Raw genomic sequence first — 26275 nt, 5'->3', positions numbered from 1 at the left:
AGACCGATTCTCCCTTAAGTCAACCCAGGACGCATACTAAGCCTTTATACATTTGATAGTAACATAAATTGCAGTCTAAAGCGTTTGAAGATGTGGGTTCGATTCTCTCCACGGGCACTCGCTGGGATTTCGTCAACTGTCATCTTTCGGACCCCTACATCCCCCGTTCCTGCTCCTCTCCACGTCTGTACTGCGTTCATAGACAGTCGCTGCTGGGAAAATACGTCATTAAGAAAAAGGGTTTGTTTGGAGCGTGCAGAATCCTGTTTATTCGCCCTGTCTGATAATAGTCTCCCTGAAATCTACAGATGTAATCTTCATGCTTCCTTCTCACAGTTTAAATGTTCTCCACTGTCAATATCAGAAAAAAAAAGTGCAACAGAGATTGGAATCCTGAGAATTGCAACATGACCTTATCAACGCCCTTTTGAAGAAGTCTGTACTGGTCCGAAAAAAAAAATATATATATAAATAAAGCAAAACAAAAACAAACAGAAAGAGAAAAAAGGATCAGCTCTCCGGAAACAACCAACTTCCACCCTAAAAAAAAGGCTCACGTTTCTTTATCCGAACGTTTTGACCGCGTTTCGGCTACGTGATCGGTCACAGCACCCCGTGCGTTCCTTCCGCGGGAGCTTTGGGCCAAGCCAGGAAATGATTCAGGCATCTGTGCTTCGGCGCTTGTGGAAGAAGTGATCAAGAACGGGTGGAGTTTCTTCTATAGTTTCTATCTCTGCTACTTCTCCCTTTTTCTTTTTCTTGTTGTACTTTCTGTCCTGGCTAGGAGGGAGACGGCGGAAAAGAAACGATCCAAAAACCATTTGATGGCGTTCATCGGTAACAGAAGTGTGAGGTGCCACTCAAAGTCTATCAACTCTGCTTTGCCTCCGGAAGTGTAAATTGGGTGCTTTTTGCTTTCTGCGAGCATATAGGAGGTCTGTTCACGAACCGATAGCGGTTCTCGATCGTAAAGTCCCCTGGCATCTGGATGCTAGAGCAATTGATATCTGTAACACTGCTTATATTTGAGGCTTCTTTGCTTTCGTGTGCGCGCACCATCTGTGATGCTGTGTGCGTAACGGGAGACGAGAACGGTCCCCCCATCAAGAGTTTCCTTGATGGGAGGTAAAAGGACAGCAAGGTGCCAGGTAGGCAAATAAAGGCAACGATTGTTCCAGAAATTGTTCTAAGGAGCGACAACAACGTTGCTTTCTTTTTTTTTTTTTTTTTTCATAGCAGCGTGCATAAAATTCGGAACGGCCTATTTGGGATATCCATTCTAAAAAAAAGTGCAGATCTGAAAGATGTAGTATACTTCTACGGGAAGCGCGCTGAAAGCGAAAAACGCTGGTATCCCGCTTAAGATTAGCTTTTACGGCAGCTGAAATTTTTCGTGATATTCTCTTAGGACATATGTGTTACTGTTGCACATATACGAGGGAGGTGCAGAGGGGGGGGGGGGCGTCGGCCACCCTGGCTTCCAGAAACGTAGGGTGTAGTTGCGGGCATAACAATCCTGCAGAATGCCAAACGTTCTGCTCTGCCCCCCTCCCTTTCTTGGAAAAAAATGCTGGCGGCGCCCATGTATATTGAGGGTGTTCTTATTCCATGTCCTATTATTCTCATAGCTTTTCTCTGGAGCTCACGTTGCCTATCAGATATCCCTCTATACAATTAATGTTTATTTCCGCTGCATGTTGTATACTATAAAGCTCAACCGCATGCGACGTTTTTCGAATGGTTGACCGTCGAGTTTCTCTCAATGGTACGCGACGCTGTTGATAAACGCCCAAAGCCAACCGCATGGTACGTTTCCACAACGGCGAATGAACAGCGTCCTAGCCGAGCATTTCCGTGTTCTCTCAGGGAAGTGAACTTCACATGACCCGATAAATACTTGTATTACAGGTGGAAAAGTGACAGACAATGGTGCTTTAAGCAATAAGATGTAACGAACAAGTTAGCGCAGCAATGCGCACGCACGATGCCATTCATTGCGAGTCGTTATACGCAGTTCAGCTTCACATGATACCCAAACAAAGTGAACGCACCCTTCCTGCACACCTTCCCTTTTTGTTTTACATCCTGAATGGGGGATGCTCAGACAAGGGTTTTGAATTTTTAATATCCGCAACGATGTTCTGCCGAAGGTAGACCACCTGAGCCAGCCAAACCATTCGGCAAGTCGCCACCTGCAGGGCCTCCCAAGACCGAATGCTAACCTTATGCTATTTTCTGATTGGCTACCCGTGCGTGCCACTTGCGTCAGTTGCCGTCGGGACTGACGCTGCCCACCTCTGTGTGGCCGACAACGGCGAGCCCTTTCACCACCACCACCACCACCCTTGCCGTCGAGGTCTGCTCATTTGGGACTGCTATTTGAGGAGGGCGTTGCGTCTCTGTTGCTCTCCGGTGCTAAGGACTGCCGCTGACAAATGCCACGGCGCACCACTCAGAAAACGTCTCATGCGGTACGACACAAGTACGACACATTTCACATACAGGGGCCTGCTACAAGGCTAAAGTATGGGTGTGACACCCCATTTAGGTATCTACTGATATTGTTTAGTCCACTACCTGAGAGGAACAAACAAGACTTGTAACTTTGACGGACGCTGAAACTGCCCAACTATGTGTATGGGGATAATTCATGTTTGCTGCAGACGTCATCGCCCTATATTAGTGGAATCTGCAATGACATATAAGTGACTGCCAGTAATACGTTTTTGTTTGTTTTTTGTTACCTCTTGGGATTTATTTTGTTTGTATGCCGTCTTAGATTTTGACATATTTTGACGGACGTTGTCTTTGTCTTCTGTATTCGTAAGCGGTACCGCAAGCCCTTTGAAGGACCCCGCGACCGACGGGCTTTAAATGAACGCACGAAATCTCACTGGCATGAAACGTTAGAAATGCTACTAGCAAGCGATCAAAAGTGATACAGATGCCTGGAATAAACGTATTATCCGGGAGAAACACAGCCACTTCCGAAATGATCCAACGAGCAAAAGAGAATGATTCCTCGCCAGATCGTGCGTTTTTGCGTATTTCGTCGTCGTTACACGGAGTTCAAATGTCACGTACCAGCGTGTAGCGCTACATATACAGCCGGCTAGAGCATCGCAACAGATTTCTGCTATTCATCAACACCACTGAATTTCCACGGGTACTGTTACACATACGTATTTGCATAAAGAGAGGCGACGGAATAAATATGAAAACGTTTTTCATGCTGAGCATAAAAGCGTGGAACAGATAGCGGGAGACTCCACTACTGCTTCTTCGAATGATTAAATTACTGAAAGATGTGGAGAGATCTGAGACAAGACACCTAATCTTCCCACGCAAACCATGTATTGTAAGTTTACAGAATACGAGCGGCATGTTTCTTGCATTTCCTACGTCTAAAGGATATCCCGCTTGTATTCGTTACTCTCACACATTTGTCAACCTCCTTGAGTGAAGGAGGGGATTATTTGCAGCTATAAACCGTACACATGATATGTGCTTCCCGCTTTATTCCTTGTTCTTTTTAGTTATTTATTTTTCATTTACCGTGGCCAATAAGTTCGCCCGAGAAAAGCCTGTGGTGAATTGAGCATGAACCTCTTTGCTCTTCCACAATTGGACACATTTCTCGGTATAGGAGATAACGAGATTTCTCTGTTCTCTCCTGTCGTCTACGTCCGTAATGGCGTAGAGCTCCCTGGTGAAGATGCACTCATTACTTCCATACAAGAAAAAAAAAGAAAAGAAAAAGGAAGCAACAACGATTGTGCGTTGTTACTGCTCATTCATGTAACACTATAGTTTAGTTTCCTGGTCCCTCATTAAGCAGGAAAGATGCAGGGTCTCCATTCAACGCTGGCAGAAGCAGTAACGCTATATGTAGTTGCCCCGGTAAACCCTATTTCCTCTGGGTTCCATGTTAATCCCGTCGAGAATTTCTCCATATTTCCTCCGCAGCAAATTCAATTATTACAGCTTCGACGTTCTCAGGGAAGCTGTCAACATTGATCATTCCAGAAATGATCATATGTGCGGCATAGGAAGTCTTCTAAGCCCTGAGTTATATTGCGTTGATGTTTGTACATTGATTAGTGACAGGGATATAATAGTCGAGGCGCCACATATAGGTGTGTGATTTTTTGTATACTCTCAGCTAGTCCTACTACAGCTTAGAGTGTTGGCTGGTAAAAATTGCAAGTGTAATTGATAGCGTGAATAGTAAAAATCGCCACAATCATAACGTGTGAAGACGCTCGAGTCAGTCAAGTAATATTCAAACCTTGTAGGCGTGGCACGTGCGTCCTGCTCACGCGCATCGTGCTTGCAGACACGGGAAGAAGAAGGGATGACGTTTTATTGTAAAGGAACAAAGAAGGAGAGGGGGGGGGGTAATGGCAGGATAGGCTCGCCGTTGTCGGCCACACAGAAGTGGGCGTCGTCACGACAATAGAAAAAAAAAAGAACACAAAACACAAAGAAAGGACGGACGGATGGAGGATAGAGGAGGATGACGGATGGGGATGTGGTGAGGGTGCACGAGTTCGTCGGGAAGAGCAAAGTATGGGTCGTTGAGCAAGGCCTGCCTTCTGCAGAAAAAGAATGAGGAAGGAAAGAAGGAGGGACAAGGAGGAGGAATGAGGATGACAAAGAAGGAAAAAGTAAACAGTACTGCATCTGCGCATAGACCCTTCCTTCCTATCACTAGGCCCATTTTAACGTGTGTATATTAGGTTAGAAGCAACGCTGCTGTCGCCCGTTTCGACAATGAGACTGTGGACAACAACGGCGAACGTGAACCCAACGTAATAATAATTGCAGTCATGTCCCGCTTACTCGTAACGGAGTTAGCCGGGAAACTTGTCATCCGTCCTGCGTTACCGGGAGCTAACTTCTACCGTTTGTTTTTGTTCGGTTATGAGGAATGCGCTATCCGTAACGGGACGTGAAGCACTGGCAGCTGTTGTTCTAGAACCAGTGTAGCTCTAATCCCGATATCCCGAAACGTGCTGGGGATCCTGTCCCTAACATTTGGTGGCATGTGCATGTCCCGGAGATCTCTCGTGGTAGCCTTCAGTTCGTCTTTTGCACTCTTTGCACCAAGGTCACTCGAAGCAAACGCGTGCGGTGCGTACATACGGTGTCCACGGTCCCCGGGTAGCGAGAGGGGCGCACGACAATTGCTTGACACAAAACGACGCTGTGCGAGAGTCGGCTTCCTATCAGATATCCGCATGCCCTTCTGACGCTACTCGAGCGAACGACAAAACTACAAACCATCAACATCGGATCATTCTGTACATCAGAGGTTCTTGAACCTTGCCGCAATCCTGTGCACCAGTGATGGGCTCTTCGATCGCTTATAGCTTTTCTAACAGCCACCAGGACCATTAAATGAACTCCAAGCCATTGTCCAGATACTTTCGCGTGCGTGCAAGGCTAACTCACCAAATCATATTACAACGCATGCACTGGGCTAGAGTCCTACAGCCTAAGCGAGGAAACACCGTGACGTAATCCATAATTTATTTTTTGTTGCTTGCGTCGGAAAACTTTCCTAACCTGCAGGCCTGAGCATTGGGCCAAAGATGTGCTGATAGTTGATGGCGGTAAGTCTACTATTTACGACGTTCTGCGAAGTAGTTTTCACTTGAACATTTCTGATCACTGGTGAAACGCGCGCGGATATCAATGTCCTTAGGCACGACGAAGCATGTTTTGCTTGGTTCGGCGGCATGACAAGTCGGAATGCCGCTGTTAGTGGCGGCGTGCTCATCAAAAAGGTCTAGGCTTTTGCGGAACCGGTTGAAGTGTGCTACTCAGGAAATTCGCTGTCCGGACGACAGAAGATTGGAAGGGAAGCTTTCGGACAAGCGGGACATAGCGAAAAACCTGTCCAAAAAGAATCCACACCCTTACTATTACTCGGCACCGATCAGAAACGTAGGACACTGCGATTCCGGGCCCACCGGGTTCTAACTGGTAGTGAAGTGCTCACAGTTCGAACACTTTTTCCGCACGTTTACGTGCACAGGATTATACATCATGTCAAGCTAGTCTTCTATGCGGTCGAGTCGCTCGGCTGAGCAGAATGAGTATTATAGCCTGTACATATCACTAACTTGCCAGCACGTTCACATGATCAATCACACGCCCGACATGCGATCGTTCGTGTCGCAGTGACATATTTATTGAAGAAGAGGTAAACGTGACATATTCGCGTTCATGATGAAGTGCGCAAACAGCGTTTAGACGAAACAGGAAAAATATTTTAATCATCTGTAAACAAAAAGACGCCGTACATGTTGACAAGGAGGAAAGATCTGTTCCGTCCAGTTATGTATGCAACCAACCCGTCAAACACAGGCCTGAAAAGAAAGAAAAGAAGACTATGCAATGAGTAGAGCGCTAACCCGCACGACTATATCGCGAACTTCAGGGCCCTTGAAGGTATTAACCGAATCAGGAAAATGATTTTGGTTCACTGATGTCTATCCCTTGATAACACGTACCTACACAAAAATTATTTGCCTGAGCGCTCGATGTTTACTTTATTTACGTCTACCACTTTGTTTTGTTTGCATGCGAGACGTTGCACGCGTGTTGTTGTTGTTTGGTAGACATTTTACAGAGTGGTGGTTGCGAAACCCCCACTTGTCGTTTTTTCCAAAGTGTTTTACCACCCTATAAAATCTGCTGACTCTGCCCATGACTCAACATCGCCAGTGCCTCTAAAGACGAAATGGGTTAGATTAGCTTTTTTCATGTTCATTGGTTTCTGCCACGAAAGCCTAAACTCAGGTTAGGTAAACTCGGTTTGCCAACCTCGTGCAACCTTCTCTAACCTGAATCCAATCCGGCATCTGTTTTCAAATATTTAGGAGGCGATACAGAGACAGATTAGTGATGCACGCCAACGCACCCCTCGCAGAAATTTAGCCGTCCTGCAAGTTGTGGTGATGTACGATGACTCTGCAAACCCGAAGTTCTACGTTTCCTGCCCTATAATTAGCGTTGTGATGGGCGATCTCATCCGGTGTTGAACGGAGTAACTTGTTGACGAAACATTATGAGTATCTATGTGCTAGACGGTGGGGTAGGCTTCTGAATCATAATGGCCCCGCCGCAAGGAATCCTATAAATCATCCTGCAGGGCACTGAATGAGACATTTGCGCAGCATGCGTAAATCTTGTGAATGCGGAACAATCTTATGAATGCGGAACATTATTCTAGCAATACGATTTCTCAACGTTCTCACTCTTGAGTTGTCACTCTCTCTCGACTTCTCTCACATCATAGCAAATGATGTCAAACACACTGTCATGTCTCTTAAGGGCTGCACATTTTGATACAAATGACATGCGCATCGATGATCAGAGCAGGAGACGATGCGTGCTTCTGTTGAAGCTCCTCAGCATTCCGCTTAGATGCAGGCATACAGAAGAGACTTTTCAGCACATAGTCATACGGCGTACCCATTATTTTATTGAAATACCATTCGTGCCGTTCAGGGGGTATTATTGAATACTGGTCATGCTTTAGGGCATATGGGATTGCCTTATGATATTGTTACAAGGTTCCGACCCCTTAGTCTAGAACCGAAGAAGTCGAAGTGTCAGTGCCCTTCTCCTCGGACCTCTTCCTCATCCTCGTAACAATATCTTTTCTCGCACTTGTATTTCTCCAGAGATTTCATTTATATCTGGTGTCTATTTACGTCTATTTACGACGTAAGCACAGCGTATATTATATTTCTTTAGTTTGCGTCCTTCGTCATCTAACTTTGTGAGAAATGGGATCGCCTGTGTCTCAACACGCTATCATGTGCTGCTACGTTACCCCCACGTGCTATCAGAGTTCTATGTTGTAGCACGTACATCAAGATGATAAAAGGGATTGGGATGGGAAAGGGACGGGTCCTCCTGTGAAGATCTGAGGCCAATGCGAGTAACACAACAAAGGATGCGTATGCCAAAATTGAGACTAAAAGAAATAAATATGACGCAATGCGACAGAGAAGTCGGAAACGCTATTTTTATCGGTGTGAGATAAACATAGTTCGCTCCGTGGGCTCAGTGACAAAATATAAGAAATCGAAGTAGTCCCTACTGTCACCACATATCAGATTTCTGGGAACCCGAGGGTTCTTCGAAACTTTGGCAGGATCGGCCACAATTTAGTGTGTTGATCGGAAGTAGGGAGTTTTGCTTTTCACTCCTCTTTCTTTCTGCGTTTCTCTCTTTCCGGCTGACTCATTTCTATCTTTCTTTTTTTCCTGAAAGCACATGACGTTACTTCTGCTTCCGCCATGCTTCGCGCCAGAATCTAAAATGCTGTTTGTATGCTTGTTTAGGCAGCAGTACCAGCTCAGCCTAAGACACCATGAAAATAAGGACAACTGACTTTCTTTGTGACATACGTTGCACGTAACATCCAACAGTGAGATAAGCTCAGAAGATAACTATTTAATCTGGCGTGGGTACCAACAAACCTTAGTTGGAAGTCCGCGTTGTCCTTATTCCCGCTGGGCTTGTCTTGCCGCTCATCAGTGGCGTCAAGATGTCACACAGTGGTCACTCCTCCCAGCGGTTGACCCCAAGTACACTGTCCTTCAGTATGCAGGCTTCCCCGTCACGTCCCTTGTGTGTAGAGTGCGGCTGAACGTTGCCTTGACCCCTTTGTTCCGCTACAGGTTGTGCTTCAGCAACTCAATGCCGTGCACAACCAGCGCCCTCTCTGTCGCCATTGAGTACATCCTCATGGCCTGCCAACGCTTCAGGAATGACCGTCGAACACTTTATGCTGATTAGAACGGCTGAGTGGGCCTGTTGGTACATACAGGGTGTTCAAAATTAAGCTTTCACGAGCGCTACGCAAACACAGCGATGACAGGAAACCAGATGATAACTTTACGCTACTTGTGTAAGAAACAGGTGCTGCTAATCATGTAGCACCTGTTTCTTACTCAAGGAACAGAAAAATAGCACCAGTTTTGCTTTTGTTCGCCTATTTATAAAGTGGTAGTGGAAGCTTAATTTTGAACACCCTGTATATGTAGCTACAGCTACACGTAGAAGCTGGACAACGGACAAGACACGCTTGCGGCATATAAGTGGCCAGGGCCTATTGGAACTCTTAAAAGCTTTACCTCAAATCGCTAAAGGTTATGTTCGAAGGAAAATAATTTACTCAAAGGACAGACATCTGCATAGGATCTTGTCTCGCCCCATTACGGGCGGATATTTTCCTATGTACTGTTGATAATGTATGTACTTGCAAAATGTAGGGGTAAAAAAAGTTTGGAAAATGTGTGAAAGACAACCAGATGCCCACAAGATTTTAGATGTTTTTACGGCACATGCTGAGGGTTAGAGTTTACATGTGAACAGCCAGAAGACGGAACTTTTTTTTTTTTAATTCTTGAGAGGTTGCATAGTGAAGTAAAGAGTCAAAAGGAAGCTATATCAAAACCACCGGGATGACCTTCTGTGGTGCAGTACGTACATCAGTCGTCCCGCTATTTGCTGAAATTGGGGAACAGGTTCGGTGTTCCGCTGGTATTCAGTTCGCTACCAAGGTTCGCTAATGGATGAATGGAAAAGAAATACAACATAAAACACAGATATAAAATAGTTGTGAACTATCAGCAAGATACGAAATTCCGTTGTCCTACAACAGAGTATACAGGGTGTTTGCTCTAATGTGTCCAGAAATGTTATTTAAAGCAAGCGATAAAAGAGAAACGAGCGCTGCTTTTCAGCTACTTGACTAAGAAACAGGTGCTACTAGTGAAGCAGTACCTGTTTCTTACTCAAGTAGCAGAAAAGTAAAGCAGCACTTGCTTTTCTTTCATCGCTCGCTTTAAATATAATTTCTGGACACGCTAGAGCAAACACCCTGTATACCGCGTGTTTCACGAAGGTACCCCGGCCGAATAATTCGTGAACAGGTGGTGCTATCGAAGAACTTTCTTTTTGTTAAATATCCTTGGGACATCAGGCTTGAACAGAGTCGTGAGCAGCTCATTTGCATACGCTCACTAATTAAATAAACATCCTAACTTTTAAATTTTACTTCGCACGGTTACGGAACCTCTGTCTCAGGTACCGGGGCCTTCAGCGAAAAATATTCCAAGAAAGAAAAAAAAAAAAAATACCGCGTCGACACTTATTGATTTTTCCGAGTACTTAATCGGTTTCGGTTTACAAGTATGTCTTGCGCGGAGCGGTGCACCAATGCGCTGTTTGGATCAACTATCCGGCTGTCAATTTCGTGTTCATCCGCAAAGATTACGAACAGCCCCAAAGACACGCTTTAGTATTCCTTCTCGAAGCGACTGGTAAACAGCGCTGGTGGTTCTGTCGTTCCGTAGGTGTGATAGCGTGCTCTTATCATGGATGATGACGAATGCGCCGCGAGCGCTGTGTACCAGTCGGGTAGAGAAGGAGGAGAAACACCAAAGCGTCTCCTACGGTCTTGTGGCTGTTCCTTATCTTCCGTCACCCACCAGGCGGATGAACACGAAATTGAGAGCCGGATGGTTCCCTCAAAGAGCACGTTCGTGCACTGCTTCACGCAAGAAATATGTAAACCGAAGCCGATTAATTACTCGATAAAATAATTAAGGGTCGGCGCGTTTTTTTTTTTCTTTTAATATTTTTTCTGAAGGTCACGAAACGTGAAACAGTGGTTCCGAAAGCGTGCGAAGTAAAATTTAAAAGTTAGGAGGTTTATTTAACTAGCAAGCGTATGCAAATGAGCCGTTCACTACTCAGTGTATGGATAATGTCCCAAGGATCTTTACCAAAACGAAACTTCTTCGATGGCGCCACCTGTTTACGAATTATTCAGCCGGGGGCCTTCGTGAAACACCCGGTATAGAACAGTCGCGGCGTTGCATCAATGAGCGGCTGATGGAACACAGAAATAATCCAAAGGACACAGTATACGGCACCTTCATGTAAGGGCCAGTTCTCACTTGGCGACGCCCGACGCGGCGTCGTGAGCGGGCGGCGGAAGTATAAGCGCATTTCTGCCGCCCCGTCAGCGCGCGCGATTTTCATGTTCCCACCACAGTGGCATTCGGTTGTCCAAAGCAGACGAAAAATCAGGAGGCGGGGCCTTTCTGTGTCACCTAATTGGTCGCCAGCTGTCGTTCTCGGCCGCTCTCGCCAACGTCGTGAAAGAAGTTCGGCATGGCAGTTTCTATGGTTCGACGTCTCTCATCTCCTGACTCCGGAAATGCGCGTCTATTTCCTCCGCCCGCACACGACGCCGCGTAGGGCGTCGCCAAGTGAGAACTGGCCCCTAGTCGATGTGAAGGTAAACCAAAGCTGAAAAAAAAAAAAAAAACATCGATAATTGGCAGGTTCAGGTCAAAGGATGAACTGTAAAAAAACAACAAAAAAAACAAAAAAAAAAACAAGCAACGAGGAACCAAGCAATTTTGAGAGAGAGAGAGAGAAAGAGGGGGCGAGCTGATTAAGAGACCCGGAGAGTGCGCTTGTGAGCTTGACAATAGTGGAGCTTTGAATAGTGGACTTGTGAAGCGTGAACTTGTGAACAGTGAAGATGCGAGCAGAGAATTTGCGTGCAGAGATCTTAAGAAGTAGTGACGTAATAGTCTTCTTTATCTATCCTTATTTTGTGTGTGCGCGTGTGTGTGTGGGGGGGGGGGGTAAGATTTATGTTAGGAGTAGCAGAACACGTTGGTACACGAGTTCATTTTTTCGTTTTTTTTTTTTGTACACACAATCAAGCAAACTAACAACAATGGAGGAACCGGCTACTGTAAATTATCTAAACAGAAGGTGAAGGCTAGATATTAACATGTGGAAGGAGGCACGATGTCCACCATAAACTTAACGCGCGCTTTCCTCGGAGTCAAGTAAATGTACCATCTGCATTCTGGTCCAGAACTAGAACAGAGGGTTGTAAGCTTTACGGGGATTGCCAAAGGGCTGTTCTACGAAGCAGGCCACCCAATATAGACGCAATTCCTGTGGCAATGCACGCGCGTCGTTTGTTAAGCTCTGTGCATGTGAAGTACCGCAGTCCGATCGATTGCTGCCCGACTGCATACGTAACTACAGCCTGTGGGCAGAGGACCGCCGTTTATGCGGACCCGCTCCAGCACCTGCTTCGGCACGTCAGCCCGTTCAATTCACGGCAGCAGAAACAACACTCGAGAAGATCAATTGCCCGGCCTATTTGGAACGATACAGTGCAGCAGCCGTCTTCCCCCGAGACACCCTTGTCCCAAAACAAAGTGGAGCGGAACAGGGTACGGTAACACAATTACGTGACGAAGTGAACGCAGCCGCCAGTCTGAATATATTAGCTCCCGTATAAATGTCGCCAATGTTAAGTACTTTTTTTTTCCTTTCTGTATTCTGTTTTGTTGAGCAGATCGAAATGAATGGCGAGCCTGGGAATTATATTACGCTTGGTTTAGCGAGACATTGTATGGTGTGGCTTCCTGCCTTATTTAGGTTACCGTAAGCACAGTTCATTCCTGTTCATTATCTGTCCTTAGTTTGCATTTCCGTTCAGGTGGAGCGGCTAACTGTTTACTAAATGCGAAATATTGCCTGAAGAGACGTTGCGCTATTGAAATGTGCGACAAACAGGAGTAAACTTCTATGGGGTGGCTGGCAACTCCCTAAAGGTGCAGACAGCAGAACGATATTTGTTTATTTACGGGAGCACGACTTCTCAAATGTATGTTCGATGTCTCCCGGCTACGTGTTTACAACGAAAGGAACACCGTTAGGCTTTTAATCAAGACCCTAATGCACCTATACGTGTGGCTAGCGAAATATAGTGTAAACATAACTAAGGGCAAGCAAAGCATTTACAAGTTGATGGACTCGATATTTCAAAACGTGTTTCGCTTGATTAAAAAAAAAGTGTTTTGTTCTTGTCCTTTTTCACGTTTTGTCTCGTCGTCCAATTTTAACAATATTTGCCGTTATTTCGTATGCTGCTTGATGCTTCAGGATTAGGATCCCATGGTTAAGGGGGAGTATGTATAAAAGATCATGCAGAGATGTTGGTCAAGAAGAAAAAGAAAGACTGCGGGTCAGGCTGTTCTGGTTCTTGGCTTCTTGTGCCTGCACGCAGTGGTCACAAAAGATTCTACGTCTCCCAACTCAGTTTCTGTGTAGCCTTCAAATCTGGGGACGGGGGAGGGGGTAACGAGGGGTAGACGTGCGGTCCTGGGCGTGCTGGTGCGATGTACAAAACATATTTTAGCTTTGGGTAATCTCTTAGCGAAGCCCTACTCGGCCGTCTGGCTGACCTTTCCTTTCTTTTTTCTTAATAAACATATACCCCCCCCCCCAACTCGCCCTCGCAGAAGCCGTTTTAAGGAGATGCTACCGGGCTACGCTTACCTTTCCCATATTGCTCAATCCCCCAAACTTATAAGATTTGTGATGGGAGTTACCACCTTCCAGATTACCGCGTCAGTCAGCGTCTGTGTTACTTAGTATTCCACGCACAACCTCCTTTCCTACTGATACCTTTACTTGTTCTGCGCATAAGGTGCTTACCCTGAGTGTCTGCTTCACCCCTTGCTGCGGAAAACTACTGCACATCCGCGGAAGCTCTGGACGTGACAGCGCAGTCGATGTCCCACTGTTGGGTGGCTCCTAAGGGATTTTCCGAGAAGGTTGCGTTCGCGCAAGAAATTGAAAGAGAAAGGTCCGTCAATCGTGGCGCTTCCTGTCGTTTTCTCAAGCATAGAATGCGTGATTAAGTGACATAGGAAAAGGCAAACCCATGTGGAGTAAGAATATATTAGTACCACCTTCGACGTTCACAAACCCCGCGAAAAATTCCAAGCAAACTACTCGCTTGGTGAATTGTTAGGAAGTTTAAAGCCTGGTCTGACTGTTCTTTGTTGTTGTCCTTCCTCTCACCTGTTCCAGTGTATATTTCACTGTAATAGGTCGCTGTCCGTCGTCGACATTGCAGCATCATCCTATCATTTTTTACAGCTGCCGTTTCAGGGCACCGGTGGCGATAGTATGGAATGGCTGCTGCTCATCGCAATACCGGCTGCTAGCCAGCGTATTGATTGTTAGAATGCATCAGACACGAACTCTAAGGCTACATCATGAAGCGTTGATGCGTGACTCGCTCCCTGCCACTTAAGTTATGATTGGAGCACTGCGACGTGTTATAAAATTCCCCGTGAAAGACACTCAAAACACCGGGAGTGCACGAAACAGGAAAAAAAAAAAAAAAAAAAGAAGTCACAACCAGCTTCTGAATTACATTGCAAATGGGAATGCATACTGACAAAGCGATTGCTCAAGGTGAAACACCATCAGGCTGTTTTCTATGTACTGTTCCATTTATTTTTCAATCAGTCAACCAATCAATCGTACTCTTGTATACGTGCACTTATTCGTTTTGCGCGCACTACAATCACGCTTCGAATGAAGACTAGAAACGAGGGAACCGACGCGCGTATACAAAATGTGCGGCTCCGCGCCTATTGACATTTAGCTGATGTAGGAGCATGTCATTGGGTAAGTACAGGCTCGACTCGTATTCGAAAATGGAAACGTGATATCTGTACCGGAGCTAAACAGAAGAAGATATTCAATTAGCCACTGACGTTCGAACGAGGAATTAAATGCACATGAAACACATACGCGCTTGAAGAGAGGAATGAAATATGGAAATGAAGTAGCTGCTACGGTATGTCTTGATCACATTTTTGTTGACGGTTAAAGAATTGCGACGGACGTAACGAACTTAGTGTGATTTTTCAACGCGCCATATGAGCCGGCCGAGGGCCAGCATTTAAATTACTTCAAATAGGTACCTTCAGTGATACTCGCGAGGCCCTAACCGCCGGAAAATCTTGGAGTGGTCATTTTTCAGCCGAATCAAGCCCTTCAAAGTATTGGTAATAATGACACAAAACTACAGGCAGTGAAATTTGTAACAAGCCAGCATCACGGGGTCCCACGGATAGCACTTTATTGTTGTCCTCTCATTATGTAATCACATGTTCAGCACACGTGGCAGCACCTCCAATCATTGAACAGCGAATCTACACTCATCCTATCATCATTTCGATGCTCCACCCTCATTCTCAGTTGTCCGGTGTAAGCCTGGATATCGGTGGCATGCTCGCCAAATTCAGATTCCGCAAAATATGTCCCTACTTGCGTAAGATCTGCAGATAGTGCTAAGATTCATAAATATCTTCATTCGGAAACGCTGCTTTTGGAAAACGTTGCAAGAAGACGTTTAAAGGACAAGTGTCGATCCCTGACCGACTCTGCCAATTATTTCCTAGTTCACGACATGAGGACATGAGAACTGGGCAAGGAGAGAAGGACATCAGTGATTGGACCCCCCCTCCCTTGGAGCTGACAAAACTCCAGCCTCAAAACCGGTCCTACATGGGGCACCTGGGTCTACCAGGTATTGAAGCACGGCTGCTGTTCCCACAGCGTCATCAGCAGTGAAAACAGTTTCAAAAGCTGCAGTTGACCTTCGAAGTTCAACACAGATTTACCACTCTGGTTCAGTGATAGAAAGATAAAAGCACAAACTATTGTTTATTAATGTGCAAGCTTTCTTGCAGTCGTGCGCATTTCGTCAGGTACTACTGCGAGAAAGCTTGTACGTTAACAAACAGTAGTTTCAGGGATGTTTATCACTGATGTTGACCGCACATGACAAAGTTTCTACATTACTCTGAGGAAAGGACGTCAACAGCGAAATAATGTTATCAGGGTTAACTATGGCGTATAACAGGTACTGGTGTGGAGTAACAGCTTGCTCCGTTGTTCGCACATGAACCCTCACTACTCAACCAGGTCCAGTGCACTAGGGTGGTAGTACGTACGACGACCTGCAACTGAAGACTAATAGTCGCCTGTAAAGCGTGCTCTGCCACATAAAGTGGATGTGTGTGGCGGAGTTCACCTTAGTTTTTTTTTTTTCAAATTATTTGCTATTATTTTATTATTATTACATTATTTAATATTTATAAATTATTGTTATAATGCGATAGCATTTAAGAGGGAACCCTGCGGAGTTTAGGTGAGGCAGTGAATGCAACCACGTAATGCGGTAGTATGCACGGGTGAGTCTTGCGTACTTTTGTCCTGGATATCGATTCGTTGATTAGTCGGTTAGTTAATTAGTTAATCAGTTTGAACTCACTTTGAACTCATCAACTCTCTCCCCCCCCCCTTCTTTTTTGCTATAGTCGTGACGATGCCCACTCGTGTGCGGCCAATAACGGCAAGCTACTTCGACCCCCCCCTCAATCAATTCACAGTTTAGTAATAATTAATTATTTCAGCAACAACTAACCATCTAGGTGATGAGCAATTGATTCATGAACTAGTGAGCAATTCATTCACTAATTAATCGCTTGATTAATCACCCAGTCACTTAATTAAATGAGTGAACACTACGATCACGAAGCCGTGGTTCCCGAGGCGGCTGAATACACGGCGTAGGTGATGCTACTGTTGTATCCAATCAGGCGATCGTCCATGTACGCGAAGAGGTAAGACCAACCATGAAGGATGAAGTCACTGAAGTGTTGGAACAACTGCGCAGCGTTTTATGAGTCTCAGCGAATGCGTTAGGAACTCGAAAACTCCTAATGAAATAATGATTGCTGTTTTAGAGCCGTCCTGCGGAGTCACAGGTATCTTATGATACGTTTTTGTCAGGCCGGCTTTGCTGAATAATTTTTCTGCAGCGAAGTTCATGGTGAAGTTGTGTATATTGGGTAGCGGATATCTGCTTCGTGTCTGTAATCGCCATATGGCCGCCGCTCTCAAGTTTTATTGGGAGAAGCGGTGAAGCCTGTTCGCTCCAGGAAAGAGGTGCGATCCCTACTGTTATTGTGCGTTCAAATGAAGTACGGGCTTCTCTACCTTTTTCTCTGTCTTCTTCTCACGCCAAACGGCAAGGCTTGAAATTAACTGAGGTTCGAGACCTCGGTACGTAGTGTAGTATTGAATATAGTTCAAAGGAGGGGTTTTTCAATGGTTAGTGGTAAAAAAATGCACGCCGGTACTACAACATTAAAAATAACTAAAAGCTTGACATTTCGGGAACAGTTCTGGTCCCATCATCAGAAAATGTGATCAGACTAGTGTAGGATGTTATTTCGTACAGGCCTGGTCAAGACTGGCAGCAACGATAACCTGTAGCAGCCCACATCGTCATCGTTAAGCCGCGGCCTGCACGCTGCACGTTTTTCCACTTTCGTTTTTGGTGGCAACCGCCACTGGAATAAACCCTCAGTTCTTTCCCGCAAATTGTGGTGTGAACACCTCGTTTACTTCGCTCCACAATTTCTGGTGACCCGGAGAAGAACACCGCTGCTATGAACCCTGCTGGCGACCAGCAACACCCTCCGCCTGGCGCAACCGCCCCCGCTGCTGCTGCGATGCCTCCCATGCCCCACGTCGCTGTTCGATTGCCGCCATTTTGGCATCGAGGACCCCACGTCTGGTTCCAGCAGGTCGAAGCCCAGTTCCTGCTCGCTGGAATTACTTCCCAACTCACCAAGTACCGGCACATCGTCTCTTCCCTACCACCAGAGATAGCCATGGACGTTGCCGACTTAATAGCAAGCCCTCCACCTCAGACACCCTACGACCAGTTGCGCACTGCTGTTCTCCAGCGGACTATGATGTCAGAGCGGAAGCGCCTGCAGCAGCTCTTGAATGCCGAAGAACTCGGTGACCGACGACCTTCGCAGCTACTTCGCGCCATGCAGGCTCTCCTGGCGGATCGCTCAGCCTCTTTCGACGAAGCACTGCTTCGCGAGCTATTTTTGCAACGGCTACCCCCAACCGTACAGATGGTTCTCACTACAGCCGCCAGCTTGCCACTTTGTGACTTGGCCGGCCTTGCCGACAAGGTCATGGAGGTCGCTTCCCCTGCAGCAAGCATAAGCGCCGTCGGCCATAACCACCCTACTTCTTTTTCAGGCCTTCTGCAGCAGGGCACGGTGCCGCCGCTTTCACCTGCCGCTTTTGCGAGTACGAGCGACATGGCTGCCGTGAGAGCGGATATCCAACGCCTCTCCGAGACTGTCGCTGCCCTGCGCTACCCCGATAGCCGTCGCCGGTCTCCCAGAAGATCCAGCCGCTCCCGTCGTTTCCGCCACTCTCCGCGAAGACAAGACGGCCGAAGCCAGTCTCCGTTCGACGACTCCAACCCACCACCTTGTTGGTACCATGAGCGCTTCGGCGACGCCCCTCAGCGATGTACGCGCCCTTGCGGCTGGCCAGGAAACTCACCCGGGAACCGTTGATGGCGGCCGGCGTTTCCCCTCCTCACGCTGCAAGTCGCCTATTCTTCGTTGTCGACCGTTCCACCAAAACTAGGTTCCTTGTCGACACCGGGGCCGCTGTTAGCGTCTTGCCCGCATCCCTTAATGAGCGGCGTCGTGAGCCGCTGTTTCACTTGATGGCCGTTAATAACACTACCATACCTGTCTACAAAGAACAGCTCCTCAACGTTAACCTCGGTTTACGAAGAGTCTTCCCCTGGGTGTTTCTCGTCGCTAGCGTCTCACAGCCGATACTCGGCGCGGATTTTCTTCATCACTTCGGCCTTTCTGTGAACGTTTCCCGCCGCCTTCTCGTCGATGACAACACCCACCTTCACGTTCACGCCATATCTGCCGCAAACCTTGTCGCGACCTCTGCGGAACATCCCTTCCAGCCGTTCCTGCTCCCTATGCTGCACTTCTCCGCGAGTACCGATCGCTCATGCAGTCTCCGGACTGGACGAAGCCCGTGAGCCACGAGGTTGTGCACCACATAGTGACGAACGGCCCACCAGTGTTCTCTCGACCACGCCCCTTAGCACCTGAGAAAATGAAGATTGCCAGGGCCGAGTTTCAGCACATGCTGGAGATCGGCATCGCTCGCCCTTCTTCCGCCAACTGGTCCTCGGCTCTCCATATGGTCCCCAAAAAGACCGGGGACTGGAGGCCTTGTGGTGACTATCGCGCCCTAAACCTAGTTACCATTCCTGACCGCTATCCCCTCCCGCGTCTTCAAGACTTCACCGGCAACCTCCACGGCATGAGAACCTTTTCGAAAATTGACCTTACGAGGGCCTACCATCAGATACCCGTCGCCGCCGAAGACGTGCCGAAAACGGCCATTACCACCCCGTTCGGCCTCTTCGAATTCGTCCGCATGCCTTTCGGCCTTCGGAACGCCGCCCAAACATTTCAAAGGTTCATAGACACCGTTACCAGAGGCCTGCCGTTCGTCTTCGCGTACATAGACGATATCCTTGTTGCCAGTCGAGACCCTGCCGAGCACATCGAACACCTCCGGCTACTTTTCTCACGGCTTGCTGCACACGGGATCATCGTCAACGTCGCGAAGTGCGAGTTCGGAGTACCATCTCTAGAGTTCCTCGGTCACACTGTCTCTGCCGAGGGCATATCTCCGCTTCCGCAGAAGATCGCCGCCATCCTCGATTTTCCTCAACCTCACTCCGTGCGCCAGCTCCGGCGTTTCTTAGGACTCGTCAACTTTTATCGGCGATTCGTCCCACACTGCGCGCACACGCTGCGCCCCCTCGAAGAAATGCTGTCCCAAGACCACGTTTCCCGCGGTCGCAAGAGCCGCAAGCGGAAGTCCCGGGACACTTCCTTTCCGCTCGCTTGGACCGACGCTGCTTCTGACGCCTTCACGTCCATTAAGTCGCTGCTGTCATCGGTAACCCTTCTGGCCCATCCCACGCCCGATGCAGCCACCGCACTTATGGTCGACGCCTCCGCAACAGCTGTCGCCGCCGTGCTGCAGCAGCACGTCGGAACAGGCTGGCGACCTCTTGCTTTCTTCTCAAAGGCCCTGAAGCCCGCGGAGACGCGGTATAGCACTTTCGGCAGGGAGCTCTTAGCCGCTTACCTCGCAGTCAAGCACTTCCGGTACTTCCTGGAAGGCCGGGATTTCACCATTCTAACTGATCATAAGCCGTTGACATACGCCCTGCGATCGGCCGGCAGCCGCTATTCTCCTCGTGAGACGCGCCACCTCGCTTTTCTAGCCGAATTTACCTCTCGCATTGAGCACGTCTCCGGATCGGAAAATGGTCCAGCAGACGCCCTGAGTCGCGTAGCCACCGTCCAGACGCTATCGTCAGAAGCTCTAGCCCGCGCCCAGCACAATGACCCCGAGCTTGAGGCCCTGCGTAGCTCGACAACATCTCTGCGTCTTGACGACTTCCCCGTTCCCGGCACAGACCTTCTACTCTCCTGTGACACCAGCACCACTCCACCTCGTCCTTACGTGCCACCCGACCTCCGCCGCGCAGTTTTCGACTCACTACATGGCCTATCGCACCCAGGAGCGCGCCCAACACAGCGACTGATTGCTACCCGCTTTGTATGGCCGAAGATGCGCGCAGATATCCGATCTTGGGTAGCCGCCTGTTCCGCGTGTCAAAGGTCAAAGATCACACGGCACACGTCTGCACCACTGGGACGTTTTCCGCCCCCGGACTCCCGCTTCGAACATGTCCACATTGATATAGTCGGAACCCTCCCCATCTCTGCTGGACATCGATACCTCCTAACTGCCGTCGATCGTTTTACCAGATGGCCAGAAGCGGCCCCCATGTCCGACGCCACCGCCGCCACTGTCGCCTCGACCTTCCTTTCGACCTGGGTTGCCCGTTTCGGAGCCCCAGCTGTCGTCACCACGGACCGTGGCGCCCAGTTCGAAGCGAGGCTTTTTGCCGCTTTCCTCCAACTCCTGGGCACGCGACGGATTCGCACCACATCCTACCATCCGGCCTCTAACGGTATGGTAGAACGCCTGCATCGCCAGTTAAAGGGTGCCATCATGGCCCACGAGGACACCGCCCACTGGTCATCTGTCTTGCCCGTCGTCCTCCTCGGCATCCGCGCATCCGTCAAGGCCGACCTCGGCTGCAGCGCGGCCGAACTGGTGTACGGCACTACCCTCAGGCTCCCGGCTGACTTCTTTGACGTAACAGAGGTCTCCACTCCTCCCGGAACTTACGTCGACACGCTTCGTCGCGCTTTCGCAAACGTCCGTCCTGCCTCACCTCGTGTTCCCTCGCCCAGATCCTCCTTTGTCCCCCAGCAGCTGTCTTCTGCCTCGCATGTCTTCATGCGCCGTGACAGGGTCCGCCGCCCGCTTGAGCAACCTTACACCGGCCCTCACCCCGTTCTCCGGCGTTCGGACAAGTGTTTTACCATCTCGGTTGATGGCAAAACAGAAACCGTGAGCCTGGACAGACTCAAGCCAGCCTTTGTGGAGCCACCCGAGCCACCAGTAGCCCTCCCGCCTCCCTTCCCCACTCAGCCTTCTCTGAGCGCCACCAGGCATGTCACTTGGGCTGACCGCTCCTCTCGGAGTCTGGGGGGGAGGCAGTGTAGCAGCCCACATCGTCATCGTTAAGCCGCGGCCTGCACGCCGCACGTTTTTCCACTTTCGTTTTTGGTGGCAACCGCCACTGGAATAAACCCTCAGTTCTTTCCCGCAAATTGTGGTGTGAACACCTCGTTTACTTCGCTCCACAAACCTAGCAGCACCGCGACGAAAGGAGCTTGAAGCAAGGACAGATAGGCCTACCAAAGGGAATGTTGGAGGTCGATCCTGTGCCCAGGACGTGGATCTGGTTTTGAGTCGATCACAGATTATCGGTGAAGGTCAAGCAACAGAAAATGTTGAACGAAATCTGCGTCGTAATGTCCTGGTCGCCTGCCTCGGCCTTGAAGGTCCGAGGGAACGGAAGGCGAAATCGGAAGTAGCACAACGCCTGAGGATGCCGCCAAGTGCACACCACTGCTCTTCTTCAGATCGGCTTGTACCATCGCAGACGCCAGCCACGCAGGGCGTTCTATCAACGCCTGTGCCATCCTCCCTCAAGACCGTTGTAGCGCGCCGCTATGATCCATTTACTGTTTACTGCTCCCCAACACCTTCATTTTTTGTCAACGTTCAATCAATTTGTAGTGACGGTGACGTTGCGAGAGATACGAGATAGTACGCGATACGCTAGTCGGTCAACAGAGACGATTTCTCTCTGCTTCAGCTGCTGTCTCATAAGGATAAACCGTTATGACTACGCCACAAATTGATGACCCATCGTTGACCATGGGAAATACGGCATCTGTCCTTCATAGCAGAGTTTACTACGGACACTCGGCATGCCACTGCTAAAGACAACGCTGTGGTAGACGCACTTTCACGCCTTTCCGCGGAAGCCCTCACGGTTCCATGCGCTACTGTGCCACCCTTGACAATGTCTCCACAGCACAAGACACGCATGATGATCTCCGGGTTCTGAGGTCGTATTTCACTTCACTTCGAATCGAAGATTTCTTCCTCTACCTCATTCTTCATACGTAGTGACACGCGAAACATCCACTGGCACACCACGCCCGTATATACACCCTTCTTTCGGAACGCGACCATCGCTGCTCTTCATAACCTATCACATCCGAGCATCCGCGCTACTCAACACCTGATCACCAGCCGGTACTTCTGGTCCAGCATGAACTCTGACGTCAGAACCTGGAACGGCAGAAAGTGGGACAGGGCGTACGTCCCATGCCAGCGCGCGAAGGTTCATGTCGACACGCTCAACCACCGCTCGACCCATCTGCCGCCAGATGCACGTTTCAGTCATGTACATGTCGACATTGTAGGTCTTCTCCCTCCTAGCAACGGGTTCTCTTATATTTTCACCTTCAAGTTCATCCGTTGGCGGGAGGCGATACCTATTCACGACATCATCGCCGCAACCATCGCCCAAGACTTTGTGGCTGGTTGGATTATTTTCGGGGTGCCCACTACGCTAACCACTGGTCGTGGCCGCCAATTTGAATCTGCCCTGTTCTCCAACCTCCTCTGATTGATCGGGTCCACACGCATTCGAACAACTGCGTACACTCCAATAGCGAACGGGCTCGTTGAGCTCTACCACAGAAAGCTCAAGTACGTCATTCGCGCAAGTCAGTCCTGTAACAAATTACTACCGTTCGTTCTGCAGGGCATTCATTCCATCAGCAAACAGGATGCTGGCTGCCCAGTTTCGAGATAGTTCATGGCAGACCCTGCTCCTCCCTGGTGGTTTCTTCCAATCAGCAGACAACCCTCTACCGGACACGTCATACATCAGCCGTCTCCAATCAATCATTCACTCTCTACGCCCGATTACTTCTCGTACCCCCCCCCCCCCCCTGTCAAATCATCCCCGCATACTTTCCGTCAACGCTGAAAACCTTCACCACCCGTAAAGATTCGCAAGCCTTTGCAACCACATCATGACGGCCCCTTCCGTGTTCTCTCTCGTGGCAATCACCACTCACTCGGCGTGAAGTTATTGCCAAGGCACATCTCAAGCCAGCCTCCTTCGAACCTCTGCACCCAGACCCAGCAGCCCCACTTCCAACCCCCAAGCACACCTCTCCCATCGCCACCAACCACCAAACCTCGACGACGGGTATACGATGGGCGCTACCGCTTTCCCGGGAGGGGGCCTCGTGTAGTGACGACGACGTTGTGAGAGATACAAGATTGCACGTGAGACGATGATGTGTTCAATCTAGATCATCGGTCAACAGCGATGATTTCTCTCTGCGTCAGCTACTGTCTCCTAAAAATAAACCGTTGTGGCTACGTCACAAATTCATAACATTCCTTGTTCTCCAGGCAAGTGCCAAACAGCTAAATGTCAGGGCAATATTTCGCGGGATATAAAACTAAGGGATAATTCCGTATGGCTCAGAGGACAGACCTCACGTGGCGTCTTCACCATGAGTGCTAGAGCGCACACCGTCATGTGATGCATTTGTGCCCCTCGCTTAACTCCGAGTAAGGTAAATACATCTGTCGACTTTTTTCCTGCGTGTAAAGACTGCGGCTAGAATAAACCGTCTGAGGATCTAAGAGCTGAGCTACGTCTTTCCCAAGGTACTAACCGAACACGTAGTGAGGGATTAGTGTGCAATTTCGTGCGACGGATTAGCGTAGGCGGAAAAGACAAGAACGAGAACGGTCTTTCTAGACAGGTGCTCTTTTGTATTTTGATCAGAGAGAAAGAAATACATACCTATTTGCCTTGGTAAGCCTTGGTCATTCAAATACGTTATGCCGCTAACGAAATGTTTCACATGATTCTCAGCATGGCATTTTAGTCCGTACAAATAAATCAATACACAGAAGGGTCCGCGAATGATATCTCAAGTATTGCCTGTGAGGTATTGAGTAGTCTTTTCGGTGGAAGCTACTGAAAATATTTCCATACACAAATGTCGTCCCTCTACAGAGATGCACCATGTATCGTTTTGCTCTTCTACCTTTGAGCTTTTACTACTTAGTGGACCAAGTTCCCATGGTGTACCCCTTAAGATGTGAGCCTTAAGATGTAAGATGTGAGCCTTACTGAAATATAGTTGCCGAGCACGTAGTGCGCCTATTATACCCGCTCTGTGACGTGTGCCTGACGTGCGACTGTATGTCTCACCTGTCACTTGTGTCTGTGGTCTGCCAACCCATTTAAACGGAATCGCACTCATATTATCCAACATATATAATTGGCAAAAGTACTGCAACCCTAGCAGTGAAACGCATCATCATCAACAACATCAGCATCAGCATTGTCATCATCATCATCATCGTTGTTTTCTTCCCGCAATAAGCGCTTCATAGTACCCGCTGGGAGAGTACATGTGCGTCACTATAGGTTCTGTATATTGTTATTTTGCATGACCCCTAAATCCTCCATGATAAGAAAGTGTTTCTGTGTGTTCCTGCATGAATTATTCCTCCCTGTGCTATAGCAGGTAGTATGGCATACCCCGCATAGTTTACAGCCAAGGGTGATATATGCTGGTAGAGCGAAGACGAGAGAGCTGAACATTGAATGTCGTCGAATTCAGGTTCTCCATTAAATTCCTCAGTGCATGTTTGAGAAGCGCCTGCACAGAATACCGTTGAAAAATATAAATAAATGAGTAAGCTCCGCGTTCCTCAAACTTTCTCCTCCATATTCCTGAGCGAGGCTCATTGTCGGTCGGAGGCTGTCACAGCGACAGATGTCCAGGTGATCTTCCGAGAAAATGACTTGCGGTGTTGAGCGCGTTCGTACTTATTTGAGATGCGTTCCCCAGAGGAGAATGTAAGTCACTTCGGAATGGCACATCTGCGCATTGCAGTCTAAACGACTTGCACTTTATGAATTTGAAAGTGAAATAGAAATGGCTGTTCTTTTCTTCAGGTTCTGGAGTCGTTTAGCGGATATCCAGCCCGCAGACTTGACTGTGGGGGCTGCCTCACGTTGTTCGCGAACGCGTGATTTTTCGTTTCTGATGGTTTCGTATTTTCTTTCTCTTGTGTATTTCAAAAATGTGCTTTCGTGAACACGTGTCGCAGAATTAGTTAGATCAATGTGTTCCCTGCTCTAAGAGTCTGTGGCGCCCTCAGTAACAATAATGGTGTTTCGGCCTATATTTACTCTGTAGTTCGGCGCATTATAGTCCGAGTGATTTGGCTCAGATAACTCCACTCATCACGGTCGTCGTTATTCGCTTCAGCTTATGTGATACATTATTTGATGGTAAGCTGTGAACCGGCTCATACGGCCAATACATAAATAATAAGGTACATGTACTGATTTACATTTCAGTACATTTTGTACACGCCATATCCAGAGGAGTCTTCGTGGGTGGAGTGGGTGGAATTCAGATAGCTCATCCGTAACGATTTTCCTCATGTCGTCTCCACTGAATGCACTCCGCTAATGTTGTACGCTGTTATCGCACTGATGAATGAACGTGATGAATGCCGTTGTTGGCCTCACCCATCTGTGTAGCAGGACTCTAACCGAGATGAGATGAAACGATGGGATGCTGCACCTCAGTGCGATAGCAATGTGGCAATGTTTTAGAACTTGTCTCAGTTGTTGACGTAAGGATAGAAACCGGCAAGATACGGATAGCAAGCGGGCTAAATGGTTAGGGAAAGTTTAGGAAGATGAGTACACAATCTTCTGTGGCTCATCTCATAGAGTCAACAATACAGAGATGGAACGAGAAGAAGGGATGAAGGTTGAAAATTGATGAGGGAATGTATCAACGTCGTAGCTAGTAGGATGTTCCTTCGTTGCAATAAGTAGGGGTCAGTAACTTTCAACCATGATCTAGTAGATTATAGCGACCATGTCAGGATCGGCAACCCCTATGAGGAGCTCGTCCGCACGATCCGCTAAGGGCGC

At 48.3% G+C, this 26275-nt stretch overlaps 1 protein-coding gene across 1 annotated transcript; it reads left to right on the top strand.

Annotated features, from left to right (window-relative positions):
- The first annotated feature begins 17381 nt into the window (after positions 1–17381).
- LOC135384960 (uncharacterized) lies at positions 17382–18317 on the top strand. Its single transcript, XM_064614140.1, has one exon. The coding sequence runs from the start codon at positions 17382–17384 to the stop codon at positions 18315–18317; it is 936 nt and encodes a 311-aa protein (XP_064470210.1).
- The last annotated feature ends 7958 nt before the right edge of the window (positions 18318–26275 follow it).

This window comes from Ornithodoros turicata, chromosome 2 (assembly GCF_037126465.1).
Source record: "Ornithodoros turicata isolate Travis chromosome 2, ASM3712646v1, whole genome shotgun sequence".
Taxonomy (NCBI): Eukaryota; Metazoa; Arthropoda; class Arachnida; order Ixodida; family Argasidae; genus Ornithodoros; species Ornithodoros turicata.
The sequence above is the reverse complement of the archived record's forward strand: the minus strand, read 5'-3'. Positions and strand labels throughout refer to the sequence as shown.

Bases quoted from the DNA above. Each gene is read 5' to 3' on its own strand.
- LOC135384960 (XM_064614140.1), top strand. From the start codon at position 17,382: ATGAACCCTGCTGGCGACCAGCAACACCCTCCGCCTGGCGCAACCGCC.